Here is a 15470-nt window from a genome sequence, read left to right as displayed (position 1 = left end):
TAAACAAATCAACTATTTTTGAGAGATGTTCAGTGCAAAACTGAAATTGGGAAAGAAACCACGACAGTTTAAGCTGGTACCAGAAACTGACCCACACTAGGAATCTCCCAGTCATTCACATGCTTTAACTGAGGGCCAAGTAATGTTTTTCCAGCTTGAGGAGCACACACTCTCATCAGTTTTTGGAAAGCTGTATGCCAGGCTGGGTGGGGCCAGAGGCAAAGGGGGTGGAGCAAACAGATGCAACTCGGAACTTGTTATGGAAGCCAGGCCAAAGCACTAGAGGCGTCTCCAACTCTCCGCACCCTGCTTCATACAGGAAAGCAGGAAGCACTATCACAGCTCAAGGGCCTGTTCCTGTCAGGCAAAACCAGCGCCGGAAGTATGAGAATGGAGGGGGCCTGGGGAAGAGTCCTAACAGGCAGGCTGACTGGCCCCTGGGGCTTGACTTTCATCACCTCTGCTTTAAACCAACGCAACAAATGAGACAGCAGTGAAGGTGTGGGTTGTAGGTATATTTATTTGCAAATACAAGAGAGAGAGAGAGAGAGAGAGAGAGAGAGAGAGAGAGAGAGAGGAGGGAGAGAAAGAAATCGCCATACAATAGCAAATAGGAACATTTACAGTTATCTCCAATTCGGACTTGATCAAGTTAATGTTAAATACAAAACTGAGAAAGAGAGGGAGAGAAAAAAAGAAAAAGGGGTTGTAAAAAATAAAAAATATGCGCATTCAAAAGAGCTTATTCCAGTATAAAGTTACTGAGGGCAGCTCAGATGCCACCCTCCTCCTCTCCAAGCAGAAATTGGGGTGGAGGGTGGCTGTCAGCCTGCTTTAAGAAAACAGGAGCTCCCAGTCTTGTCACTGGCAGGCTGCGCAAGGAGAAAGAACTGGATGTAGAGAGCAAGAATTCCCCCACTTAAACAAAATTGGCTTTCAAGGTTTTGTCGGAGAGGAGGGGCTGTGGAAGAGAACAGATCTGAGGCCCGATATCAAGTCTCCTTCCTCTACCTCCCTTCTCCCAGATGTTTGGGGGTTAAGCCCCACTTATTTGGCCACTCACATCCACACTGTCCCCTGCTGAGTCCTTCGTACCAACAACTGCCTAGCATTCCTGGCTAGCAGCAAAACTGCAAGTGGGTTCCACATGCCCCGCCCCACATTGTAGGAAAAGAGACCCACAGATCTGCACCCCAGCTAATAACCTTTTCTGCAGGCTCAAGATACAATCACAGGCAAGAAAGGTGAAGGCAGGGGAGAAGAATCGCACTGGGATGTGGCACGGAGGATCCTTGCAGGTTAAGGGTGCATCCTGCTGTGGCAACATCACATGGACACACACACACACCAGGCACTGCGGCATCTGTGTGATACGACATCACAACTTGCACGCAACCTGTACGCCTCTGCACAACAGGTGTGCCCTTGCAAGTGTGTGTATGTTGAAGCTACATCAGTGGGTGAACTGGAATGGCACAGTGGGCAAGACCAACCTTGGGCAGGCTGGGCAGACAAGAACCATCAACATAATTCATAACACTGACGCTGCCACTCAATACAAAAGGTCCCTGTAAGATATTAGGACTCTGCATCGTATTTATGCAAAGAGAATACTGGCTACATCTTTGAACGAGGAGTGTGTATTAAGTACATACAGACAAGGAAACACCTAGATTCAGTGGTGGGCAAGACGGAAATCTTCTTCTATCCTGGCCTTGGATATAACTGGAAAGGGTCCCCTTCTGCATCAGAACCAGGAAAGCAGCACCCCCGCTGTCTCCAGAAGGTGGAGGACACTGACATGGCAAGGAGTTCCATCTTCTCCCTGTTTGCCTCCAGTGGCAAGTCAGGGCCGGAAGTTTGGTTTGTTCTTTTTTTAATAAGGCACAGTTCAATCAAGGGTGCTAGTCTTGGAGAATGCAAGCCTTAATAGCCCATGGCTACTAGTTGCGACTTGAGCTAGCCAGCTAGTCAAACAGAAAGTTTCTGATAGCCTCAGCGGCAGAAAAATTGGCTCAAATCAGTGTTCTGGGCAAAGCTGCATCTGAAGATGCTGACGAATCTGGTTTGGTCAAGAGGGAGGAAGGGAGGAAACAGGGTTTGGCCTGGTCCCTGCTGCTCTGTGGCCACTGGGCCAGGATTCCTATTAGCTCTTCTCCTTCCCTGCCCAGGCGTAGGAGGAAGGGAGCAGGTTCTCTCTCTGCGCATGCTCAATGATGGCCAAGTAGCAGAAGTAGTACTGCTCGGGGGTCTGGATGCTGAAAGCTCGCTGCGTCCTCATCCGCACCACTGTCTGCTGCACGTTCAGCGTGCCCACGTCCTGCAGTTGAGACAGGCAGATGTCCAGAGCACAGAAGGTACCTGGGGGAAGAAGATCACCGTAAGCCATACCCAAGCCAGGACCCCTTGGACACTCCACATCCACCTTCCCCCACATCCTGGGGCCCTTGAGGTGTTGTTGGACTCCAGCTTCCCCCAGCCTCAGTCGGCATGGACCAATGGTCAGGGAGGGTGGTCCTGCAACACATAATGGCCCTGCTCTGCCTCCACAGCTGGTGACTCTGAATACCAGTTGCTGGAAACTGCAGGAGGAGAAAGGGCTCCTTTGCTTGGGTCCTGCTTGCCAGTTTCCCTCGGGCATCTGGTTGGCCACTGTGAGACCAGGATGCTGGACTGGACGGGCCAGTAGCCAGGGACCACATCCAGCAAGCTCTTATTTTTATGTTCTTAACACCGGGAGGGCCACAGGTTCCCCACGTTTTGGTTCCCCACCCATGTTCTTCAAACCCTATGACTGATTTCAGCCAAATGTTCATTCATTCATTGTGGGTTTTATCCAATGAAGTGCTAATTTAAAGTAACAAAGGTATACTTGTTCTGCAGCTGAAACGTTTTGCACCAGCAGAACACGGTGATGCAAGAGAAAGATCAAGCAGTTTGCTGCCACGTTTGCCCTGCAACAGAAGCAACAGTCTACTGTCCAATGAGCTTCTGCGAATGCAGCTGCTGAACTGGATTCCTCCACTGTGCAAAACTGAAACTCGCCCATCCACTAGTGCAAGAGCCCTTGCACTCATGGACAGAAAACTCTGGATATAGTCCACTGTCCTGAAAAATATCACACGTATACACAAATAGGAATAAGGAAGCCCTGGCTGCCTCACAAATTTCTTTTTGTCTGATTATTATTATTATTATTATTATTTATTGAATTTCTATACCCGGAGGTCTCAGGGCGGTTCACATAAAAAGATCACAGTATATAAAATAAAAATAAAAGCAATAACCCAATAAAAACCGTGAATAAAGCCACTACTGAGAAATCCCCATTCTTGTGTTGCCACCCTCCAAACCTCTTGAGTAGGCACACAAAGAAGGGCCTCAGAAGATGATCACAGGGTCCGGGAAGGTTCATATGGAAAGAGGTGGTTCACGAAGTACAGGTGAAACTTGGAAAATTAGAATATCGTGGAAAAGTTCATTTATTTCAGTAATTCAACTTAAAAGGTGAAACTAATATATGAGATAGACTCATGACATGCAAAGCAAGATATGCCAAGCCTTTATTTGTTATAATTCTGATGATTATGGGGTACAGCTGATAAAAACCCCAAATTAATAATCTCAGAAAATTAGAATATTGTGAAAAGGTGCAGTAGCTATTCAATCCATAACACCTGCAATGGGTTCAGTAGGAAGCACAATCATGGGGAAGGCTGCTGACCTGACAGTTGTGCAGAAAGCCATCATTGAGACCCTCCAAAAGGAGGGAAAGCCTCAAACGGTGATTGCAGAAGAAGTTGGATGTTTCCAAAGTGTTGTATCAAATCACATCAATGGAAAGTTATGCAGAAGGGGAAAGTGTGGAAGAAAAAGGTGCACAACAGCAGGGATGACCACAGCCTGGAGAGGATTGTCGGGAAAAGACCATTCAAATGTGTTGGAGACTTTCGCAAGGAGTGGACTGAGGCTGGAGTTAGTGCATCAAGAGCCACCACACAGAGACGGATCCTGGAGATAGGCTTCAAATGTTGTATTCCTCTTGTCAAGCCGCTCCTGAACAAGAAACAACATCAGAAGAATCTTGCCTAGGCTAAAGAAAGAAAAAAAAAAGAACTAGTCTGTTGCTCAGTGGTCCCAAGTCCTCTTTTCTAATGAGAGCAACTTTTGCATCTCATTTGGAAACCAAGGACCCAGAGTCTGGAGGAAGAATGGGGAGGCACACAATGCCAGATGCTTGAAGTCCAGTGTGAAGTTTCCAATGCCAAATGCTTGAAGTCCAGTGTGAAGTGTTGATTTGGGGAGACATGCCATCAGCTGGTGTTGGTCCACTGTGCTTCATTAAGTCCAGGGTCAACGCAGCTGTCTACCAGGAGATTTTGGAGCACTTCATGCTTCCTTCCGCAGACGAGCTTTTATGGGGATCCTGCTTTCTTTTTCCAGAAGGACTTTGTCACCTGCCCACACTGTCAAAAGTAACCAAAACCTGGTTCAATGCCCATGGGATTACTGTGCTTGATTGGCCAGCAAACTCACCTGGCCTGAACCCCATAGAGAATCTATGGGGCATTGCCAAGAGAAAGATGAGAGACATGAGACCGAGCAATGCAGAAGAGCTGAAGGCTGCTATTGAAGCTTCCTGGTCTTCCATAACACCTCAGCAGTGCCACAGGCTGATAGCATCCATGCCATGCCGCATTGAGGCAGTAATTGATGCAAAAGGGGCCCAAACCAAGTACTGAGTACATATGCATGCTTCTACTTTTCAGAGGTCCAATATTGCTCTATTTGCAGTCCTTGTTTTGCTGATTTCATTTAATATTCTAATTTTCTGAGATTGTTAATTTGGGGTTTTCATCAGCTGTATACCATGATTATCACAATTATAACAAATAAAGGCTTGACATATCTTCCTTTGCATGTCACGAGTCTATCTCATATATTAGTTTCACCTTTTAAGTTGAATTACTGGAATAAATGAAAATTTCCACGATATTCTAATTTTCTGAGTTTCACCTGTATTATGGTCCTGAGCCGTTTAAGGCTTTATAGGTCAAAACAAGGACTTCCAGTTGACTGCACAGTTATGGCATTCAAGACCTCTTTCAGCTGAAAGAGCCCTTGCGCTTTGAAGTTGGGGAGACCGTGAGAGCGTCGCGCTTCCCCGGAAAAAACTCAGATCGGGCATTCTGAGGACCTGCTGTTCCAGCGGGTGCACTTTAGCGACTCCCCTGCTCCCCGGTAAGCTCATTAGAGCCCCAAGAGTGAGCGGGGTGGGAGACACAGCACAGCAGAAACGAGTGCTTCCTTCAAAGCAGCGAAGCTCTGAGACTGGCTAGCTTGAGTGGCCAATTCCTTCATTAAAAAAGAGACTGAAAGTTGGAACTGTAAGTACTTAAAAACTTGATTTGGAAAATTGGGAAGAAAAGGGAGACTTAAAAACGGGGGTCGGTCCCCTTTGTGGAACAAAGTAAAAATCGGTGCGCTAAGACCAAAGCCTAAAAGGAAAGAAAAACTTTTAAAACTCTGCAAGCAATTTAGCCCCCCCCCCAGAGGAAAGGGGGCTTTGGATAATTTGTGCTATTTTGGAAATCTATTAATAAGTCTGAGATATCCTCTTTCGGTACTGGACCACCCAGGAGGGAAGTCTAGTCTCCATTGTGACGTCACAATGGAAGTGGAAACATTCAATCCCCGTCTCTACTGAGTTGGTTATAAACTTTCCTGCGATGCCTGGCAACATTTTAAAGTGGATTAAAAGTGTCTTCGGATTCCCTCAGGGCAAGGGGAGCCTTGGAAAATTTTCTCTTTGCCATTTTTGTCATTGGGATTTAATGAGTTTTAAAGATTAAGGAAGCTGCTCCTGATCCGGCTGCAGTGGGATTGGTGGAGGGAACTTGTTTTTCTCCCTTATTGTACCAGACTGTGTGACTGACCTTGACATTCTTTAGCTATGAGTTCAGAAAGAGAAAGGCTGAGACGTGGTTCTAAAGCAGCACCACAATTTGAGGAGTCGGTGATGTCAATGTTAAATGATATTAAAGAAGGATTAGATCGTAACACAGCTTCTATAAATAAGTTGGGGAAATAGATCGAACATTTAAGTATCAACATGAAAGATGTGGACTTCCAGGTTAGCGCCTCCGGTAATGGCTGAATTCCTCTGATCGGGAGGAATTTGCTTTGTGGAAATTAGGGTCTGGCCGCCACGGCGAAGGCGGGGACCCATAAAAAATCACAGGCGGGAGAAGCCTGTGAACGTGGGATTCGGCTGGCACCTTTTGCGCCTCCCCTACTCACGGGAAAACCCGGTTTCGGGGATCTGGAGCGATGTGGGGTGAGTGGCACGGTGCTTCGAATTGACTGCTTCTTTCATGGAGTGAAGCCGCATTGCTGTTGCCAGAGAGTGCTGACTTTTTCCTGTGGACAGTTTGATCTTAAAACAACTACCCGTGAGTAGAACGGAAAATTGGATTTTTAAACGTCTTAATTTGGCACCGAAACGGGGAGGTTTCTAACAGGAAGTCCGCCTTCCCCTTTTGTAAATAGACTGAAGCAAAGAGGCTGCAAGCTAAAGTCTTGGAAAGCCTTCCGTAAAGGATTAAACTTCCATCGGCTAAAATCATCAAACCCCCCTTGGAAGCAGGAGAAGAGTGAAGAAAGTCAAATTACCACGGCTCTGAACCTGGAAACGGGCTGCTAGTAAGACTGACGTTTTGGAAATGCTCATTGACTGTGAATAGATCGTTTGTTGACAGCTAGTTAAATAAGAGAAATACATTGTTTCCATTGTCTCCTTCTGCGTTTAAAAAGGAGTAAAAGTAACTGAAAATTGAAACTAACTTTATTGCTTGAACTGTGCTTAAAAGGATTGATACAAATAGAAATTGTTTCCCCCTAGAGGAAGCCTTTGAAATTGTTACATGAGCTGAGCTGGGGGAATTTCCAGCTGCAAGATAAAAAACTGTGAGAATCTGGGATTGACCTTGGAGCGTTAAGAATGTTGACAGAAGAAGCCTTAGTGGTTGCATTATGTAAGATAAATGATTCACTGGAACAGCTCCATAAGAAGATGGATGCGATGACTATAAAAATTGATAACTTGGAACAAAAAGTGACTAATTTGGGACAAAAAGTGAATATTAATACAGAAACTATTCAGGAATCGATACAGGGATCTACTTTGACATGGCAAATTGTGGAGAAGGCAGGGGAGAAAGTTGTTGTTGTTGAACCTAAAGTAGCACAAGTGGAGAGGGAGAGAGCCCCAGCCTTACAGATGCAATTTGATGAATATAAGCTGATGCTTTTTATGATTGAATTTAGAGAAAGTCAGATTTTGAGGATTGGAGCCCCACTTGGACTGGAGAAGGAAAGTTGGATAGATCCCTTCATGCAGGGATTTACTGACCTTTGGGACCTGGACTTGGGTCAGGAGGAGACTGGAGTTGTGGGGACTGCCAGATTTGGAGGAACTTTGAAATACGCCCTGAAATATCTTAGTTTTAACTATGGAGATTTGGCTGACTTGTCGAGAAGGAATAAAAACATTGCTAGGTGGGAATTTCCCCGAGATCCACTCTTCAGCATCAAAGGAAGGAAAATAAGAACAAGATCAGGAGAAGACAAAGTAAAGTGCATGTATAAATATGTATAAATATGAAGAAGACTTGCAGAAGGGACTTGGAAAAGAGTTAAGAGCCTCGGACAGAAGATCACCAGGTTGATGGACTATATGGAATTGATGGAAATGACTGGCAGAATCCGAGACCAGGGAGAAGAGACGGTGGAAGAATATTGGAAAAAGTTTATATATGGAAATAATGTAAAGTTAATGAGTGTTAGAAAAATGTTGGAATGGAATTATACGGCTTTAGTAGAAATGTTATAAGGAATTAAGCATAAATAAGTACTATAGTATTAATGGAAAATAAGGTTAAAATATGTTAAGATAACCATATGACAGAAAATAGAGAAAGATGGAAAGGATTTGCTGAAATAATTAATAGAAATGGAATACAAAAAGGGAGGTGAGAGGAGGTCGATGAAACAAGGGAATGAAAGAGAGGGTATTGAGATGGTATGATGTGTGTTTTTTTGAATTGTTTTTGCTCTCGTTTTGTTTAATGTGTTAATGTTGTGTTGTGTATTGTTTATATATTGTACTGTATTGTTTTTTCTTTCTTTTGCTTTTTCTTTTTTTCTTTTCTCCTTTTTGTAAGGTTTAAAAGTAATAAATATTATTTTAAAAAAAAGAAAGATGTGAAAGATGAGATAAACACACATGATGCAAGGTTGACACAGCTGGAGAATGTTAGAGTGCAGGATCTGGAACGCTTGCAGTACGAAAATGCAAATTCAATCGCTTTTCTCCAATTGAGTGCGAAAGAATCACATCTGAGATTGAGAGGGGTCCCTTTTCTGGAAGAAGATAAACTCAGAATCTTTGATAGGATTTTTTATGGATTTCTGGGATCTGAAAAAAGAGGAAGTGGAAGATTGGGTAGAGAAAGCTTACAGATTTGGCCCTAAAAAAGAGACCAAAACAGCTTACGATAGTATTGTGGTCTTTAAGACCAAGGAACAAAGAGATATCATTTGGGGACATCATTATAAAAAAGGCCTTAAAATTCCTGACAAATCGGTGGTGCTCTTTAAAGAAATTCCACGGCAATTTTTGAACCTGAGAGCTCAGTACAGGGACCTGACTGACAGAAAGAACATATTTTTTAGGTGGGAATTTCCAGAGGGGCTATCTTTCAAATTTGAAGGAAGACAGCAGAAGATAAAGACTCTTGAGGAGGACAGATTTATGCAAAAGCACTTGGTAGAACTTGGATTACAAACCTCACAGCCGCTGGGAGCAGAGGCAGCATCACCGTAAGTAGACAATATGGCATTGAGAATCTATTCATGGAACGTAAATGGCTTGAACTTACCCCGAAAAGGGGGGGAAATTACCATATTTTGGAAAAACAAAATTTGGATATAATTTGCTTACAGTAAACCCACATTACAAGACTACATAGAAAAACTCTAATAAATAAAAGATTGGGCCAAGAATTTATTTCTTCTGACAAAGTTAAAAAAAGAGGAGTGGTTTTCTACATTAAGGAAAAATGGAATCCAAAATTTGCTTTTAAAGATGAGGAAGGAAGTCACATAGCAGTTGAAATTACAGCACAAGGCGAGAAATATTTGTTATTAGGAATCTATGCACCTAGTGATGGCAAAGTGGAATTTTTTAAGAACTTGGAAACAAGTCTGTTGGAATACATAGATTATAAAATTATATTGATGGGGGACTTGAATGGAGTTGCATCTACTTTGATGGATAGAACTCAGAGATCAAAGGCTACGAATTCTGGCAGACTACCTAAGACTTTTTTTGACCTAACTGAAAAATTTGATTTGTCAGATATATGGAGAATAAAATCCAATGGAAAGAGACTTTACTTTTTTCTCAGATGCAAACCAAGTATTTTCGAGAATGGACTATTTATGGATATCCAGAGACTTGGTTCCTAAAGTAATAAAAACAGAAATTTGCCCTAAAACTTGCTCGGATCATAATGCAGTTTTTATGGATTTGAAAATCTTTGTTCAGGGTTCCTTCAGATGGTGAATGAATGATGATTTGTTGAGAAGTACATCAATTGTTAATAAGGCCAAAAACCCCTAAAGGATTATTTTGAACTTAGTATGAATCAAGGAACGGAAACAAGGGTTATTTGGGGGGCCAGCAAAGCTGTAATGAAAGGGTTTCTGATACAACAAAACTCAATTAGGAAAAAGTCACAGAATGAGAGAAAATATAAAATTATGGAACAACTAAAAGACAAAGAGAAGAAGCTTAGAGGAAACCCAAAGAATTTGCAGATCCAAAAAGAAATTAAAGCTTTACAGGTTCAATATTCACAGTTAGTAAATCAAGAAATTGAACGGAAGATAAGAAGGATGAGACAAAGAAATTTTGAATCTGCAAATAAATGTGGGAAGTTATTAGCCTGGCAATTAAAGAAGAGACAAAAACAAAGTACTATTACAAACATTGTAACAGAAGGAAAATCTATAGAGAACCCTGCAGACATTAGAAAATGCTTTTATAAATATTATAAGCAACTGTATAAAAAGGATAAAGAGGATATGGGAAAAATCGAGCAATTTATAAAGATTAATGGTTTGCAGCAGATTCCGGAGGATAAAAAGAACCTACTAAAAGGTTTAATTACAAATCAGGAAATGGAACAGACAATAAATTCAAAGCAACTTGGCAAGATACTAGGACCTGATGGTCTATCAGCGAAATATTATAAGACACTGAAAGGCTGGCTCATCCAAACTCTGGTAGAAGTATCTAATTCGATTCTGCAAGGGGGCAAAGCACCTGAAACCTGGAAGGAAGCTTATATTACTCTGATTCCTAAACAGGGTCAAGATAGATCCAATGTTAAAAACTACAGACCAATCTCCTTACTCAATGTGGATTACAATTTTTTTGCAAACATATTGGCCAACAGGCTAAAGAAGGTTTTATCTAAGTACATTCACAAAGACCAGGCAAGATTTCTGCCTGGAAGACATATGAAAGATAACATTAGAAATTATGTGGATATTTTGGAAAAGTTAGAAGCAAGAAAGAGTTGTAAAGCAATGTTAATGTTTATTGATGCAGAGAAAGCCTTTGACAATGTATCTTGGAGTTTTATGTTACATTATTTAGAGAGTATGGGGATAGGCCATGATTTTTTAAATGGTATTAAAGCGATCTATCTAGAACAAAGAGCCAAAATTATTGTAAATAATGTGGTTTCAGAGGAAATTAGAATTGAGAAGGGAACCAGGCAAGGGTGCCCACTTTCCCCTCTGTTGTTTATTTCAGTCGTGGAGGTCTTGCTAAGTATGATTAGAAAGGATGAACAAGTCAAAGGTATCACAGTAGGTTCGAAACAATACAAATTAAAAACCTTTGCTGATGATCTAGTAGTGACATTATAAGATCCAGACTCCAGTGCAGTTAAAGCACTGGAGCTGATACAAGAGTTTGGTCTGGTAGCAGGATTTAAATTAAACAAGAGCAAAACCAAAGTAATAGAGAAAAATCTGGATAATGAGGAAAGAAAATTATTACAAGAAAAAACGGGCCTAGATTTTGTGAAAAAAGTTAAATATTTGGGGGTGAACCTGTCCGGGAAAAATCTGAATTTATACAAAGATAATTATGAGAAATTATGGTATGAAATTAAAAGAGATTTGGCGATATGGTCAAATTTAAAACTGTCATTAATGGGCTGGATTTCTGTGATTAAGGTGAATGTGCTGCCAAAGATGCTTTTTTAGTTTCAAACCCTCCCAATTATAGCTAATGTGAAATGTTTTAAAGAATTGCAGAAAGCATTATCTAGATTTATCTGGCAGGGGAAGAAACCCAGAATTAAATATAAATTACTTATGGGCTCTAAAGAAAGAGGGGGATTTTCCCTGCCAGATTTAAAAATTTATTTTGAAGCTGCTGCACTTTGCTGGACTAAAAAATGGATGCAATTAGAAGATACAGATCTATTAGATTTGGAAGGATTCGACAATGTGTTTGGTTGGTATGCATATTTATGGAATGACAAGGTAAAGGCCCATAATGCATTTAAAAACCATGTAATTAGGTGCAAATGGTGCAAATTGTGTTTCAAGGGGGAAAGTTGATACTTGTTGGGATTTACGCACCAAATGAAAAGAAAGCAGAATTTTATGGCAAACTAAATGAAATGTTAGAATACTTAGATCAGAAAGTGTTATTAATAGGAGATCAACACAATACACTTGAATCAAAAAGCAAAACTCATTATTAACAACAATTTATTATTGGAACTAGAGGGTTGGGACAAAATATACGGCTGGCATGGCTATTTATTTTATGACAAAAAAGAACAACATAAAAAAATTACAAATCACATAGTAAGAAAGGCTCTATTGGATGTCTGGGAAAGAACAAAAGGAAAAATTATTGAGAAAACTCCCCAATGGGTTTCACCAGTGGAGGCAACTACAACATTAAAGAGTAATGCAAAAGAGACTTGGCCAACATATAGGGAAATATTAGAAGATGCAGACAGAAATATTAAATTAAAAACTTACGAACAATTACAAACATTTGGAATAAATTGGTTACAATATTATCAATTAAAAGCAACATATGACAAAGACATAAAAGGGGGGGATTTGAAAATAAAACCTCAAAATTAGAAAAGGAAATATTGCAAAGCAATCAAAAAATACTTGCAAAAATGTATAGATTATTAATGAAAACCACCTCAGAACAAGAGATGAAAGGGGAAAACATGTTAAAGTGGGAGCACGATTTGGGATATGAGATAGATCTGGAAAGATGGAAAACTTTTTGGGAGAAAAACATAAATTTTACTGCATGTGATTCATTAAGGGAGAATTTCAGAAAAATTCACCACAGATGGTACCTAACCCCTGACAGATTGTCAAAAATAAATAAAAGGAACAATGACAAATGCTGGAAATGTAACAGAACAAAAGGTACGTTATACCACATGTGGTGGACTTGCCCAAAGATTAAAACCTTTTGGGACATGATCCACGACGAAATAAAAAAATTGATAAGGATATCACACACAAAAAAGGCAGAGGCATATCTACTAGGAATTCTAGATAAAGATATCCCAAAAGATTGTTGTTGTTTAGTCCTCATGGACCAGAGCACGCCAGGCACTTCTGTCTTCCACTGTCTCTCAAAGTTTGGTCAGACTCATGCTGGTAGCTTCGAGAACACTATCCAACCATCTCGTCCTCTGTCGTCCCCTTCTCCTTGCGCCCTCCATCTTTCCCACCATCAGGGTCTTTTCCAGGGAGTCTTCTCTTCTCATGAGGTGGCCAAAGTATTGGAGCCTCAGCTTCACGATCTGTCCTTCCAGTGAGCACTCAGGGCTGATTTCCTTAAGAATGGATAGGTTTGATCTTTTTCCAGTCCATGGGACTCTCAAGAGTCTTCTCCAGCACCATAATTCAAAAGCATCAATTCTTCGGCGATCAGCCTTCTTTATGGTCCAGCTCTCACTTCCATACATCACTACAGGGAAAACCATAGCTTTAACTATACGGACCTTTGTTGGCAAGGTGATGTCTCTTCTTTTTTAGATGCTCTCTAGGTTTGTCATTGCTTTTCTCCCAAGAAGCAGGCGTCTTTTAATTTCGTGGCTGCTGACACCATCTGCAGTGATCATGGAGTCCAAGAAAGTAAAATCTCTCACTCTCTCACTGCCTCCATTTCTTCCCCTTCTATTTGCCAGGAGGTGATGGGCCCAGTGGCCATGATCTTTGTTTTTTTCATGTTGAGCTTCAGACCATATTTTGCGCTCTCCTCTTTCACACTCAGTAAAAGGTTCTTTAATTCCTCCTCATTTTCTGCCATCAAGGTTGTGTCATCTGCATATCTGAGGTTGTTGATATTTCTTCCGGCAATCTTAATTCCGGCTAGGGATTCATCCAGTCCAGCCTTTCGCATGATGACTTCTGCATATAATTTAAATAAGCAGGGAGACAATATACAGCCTTGCCGTACTCCTTTCCCAATTTTGAACCAATCAGTTGTTCCATATCCAGTTCTAACTGTAGCTTCTTGTCCCACATAGAGATTTCTCAGGAGACAGATGAGGTGATCAGGCACTCCCATTTCTTTAAGAACTTGCCATAGTTTGCTGTGGTTGACACAGTCAAAGGCTTTTGCATAGTCAATGAAGCAGAAGTAGATGTCTTTCTGGAACTCTCTAGCTTTCTGCATAATCCAGCACGTTTGCAATTTGGTCTCTGGTTCCTCTGCTTCTTCTAAATCCAGCTTGCACTTCTGGGAGTTCTCGGTCCACATACTGCTTGAGCCTTTCTTGTAGAATTTTAAGCATAACCTTGCTAGCGTGTGATAAAACTAACTTATTTCTATACGCGACAACAGCAGCAAGAATTTTGATTGCTAGCTATTGGAAAGAAGACAGCATCCCAACAAAAAGAGAATGGTTGGGGAAACTTTGCAAGTACCTGGAACTAGAAAAACTGACGGATATAATAAGGAGAAAATCCAAAACTATGGTTATGAAGCAATGGGAGTTCTTAAATGATTATTTATTTACAAAACCAGGGCTCGGCTACAAAAGTCTGGTTGTGTTTAGAATAATCTTGTGTGTAATATAAAAAATACAAAGTGAGACATTAAGGAAATCCAAAGGGAAAATATGAGGAACAGAGGATCTGACGAACGGATTATTAAAAACGCGTGAGGCAAACGGTGGAAGTCTTTAAAAAAAAACACTTTATTTAAGGTAGATAAGGACAAGATGAAATTATACAATTGAATATAAATATAGATGGGAAATGGCTATGTATAGTGAATACTTATCTACTTCTAAAAATTTTCACTTATGATTTTTTTCTTTTTCTTTCTTTTTTTCTTTGTTCTTTTTTTCTTTTTTCTGATATCTTATCTTTCATTTCACTCCTTTATTGTGAATAGCATTTTATAGAGGTATAAATAACTGTAAATATGAAAAGAGACAAAGTATTCTCTATTTTTTTCCCTTGGTTATATGTATTTTCTTTTTCTTTTGTATTTTCTTTTGTTGTAAATATGTATGTTTTCTAATTTGTACTTAATAAATAAATATATATAAAAAAGAAGAGACGTAGGACATAATACAATGTTTGAGGATTGGGAAAGATTGTGGAAGAAAGGGGTCAAGTTCAGTGCATGTACTGTGTTAAAGGAAAATATAATGAAAATGATGTACAGATAGTATTTGACTCCTGTAAAATTAGCAAAGATATATCATAACTGTGATAATCTATGCTGGAAATGTAAAGAAAAGGAAGAAACCTTTTATCATATGTGGTGGACCTGTCCCTTCTGGGAAAAGATTTATAATGAATTGAACAAAATGTTGAAATATACATTTATAAAGAAACCAGAGGCCTTTCTTCTTGGAATAACAGGTTTGGAATTGCCCAAGAAAGATGTTAAATTATTTTTGTATGCTACAACTGCTGCTCGAATTTTACTAGCCAAAAAGTGGAAAATGCAAGATTTACCAACGGTGGAAGAATGGCAGATGAAGATGATGGATTTTTCGGAGCTAGCTGACCTAACCGGAAGAGTCCGCGACCAGAAGGAGGAGGAGTATCAGGAAGATTAAATTAGTTAAATATGTTAAGTTAAATTAACTGGAAACAGCTTGCAGATATTTAATTGGCTTAGGATTCTATTTAAGTGATGAATTAATATGTTTAATTTCACTTTGAATTGGGCCTGGACACTAATCGGTAGCCAGTGCAGTCGGACCAGGATCGGTGTAATATGCTCAAACTGTCTTGCTCCGGAGAGCAACCTGGCTGCTGAATTCTGCACTAGCTGAAGTTTCCGAACCGTCTTCAGAGGCAGCCCTACGTAGAATGCATTGCAG

The 15470-nt window shown here is 40.6% G+C and overlaps 1 protein-coding gene across 2 annotated transcripts in view; it reads right to left on the bottom strand.

Moving 5' to 3' along the window:
• Nucleotides 1-502: 502 nt before the first annotated feature.
• The window catches only part of PTPN9 (protein tyrosine phosphatase non-receptor type 9), an 84354-nt gene continuing 69386 nt past the window's right edge, over nucleotides 503-15470 (bottom strand). For both annotated transcript variants that reach the window (XM_083586611.1, XM_083586612.1), the window contains one exon: nucleotides 503-2361. In XM_083586611.1, the coding sequence (XP_083442737.1) occupies nucleotides 2147-2361 (215 nt within the window). In that variant the 3' untranslated portion in view covers nucleotides 503-2146. The remainder of the gene's footprint in view (nucleotides 2362-15470) is intronic.

The sequence above is a fragment of the Podarcis filfolensis genome, assembly GCF_964270895.1.
Source record: "Podarcis filfolensis genome assembly, chromosome: 14".
Classification (NCBI taxonomy): Eukaryota; Metazoa; Chordata; class Lepidosauria; order Squamata; family Lacertidae; genus Podarcis; species Podarcis filfolensis.
This window is presented reverse-complemented; position numbering and strand designations above follow the sequence as displayed.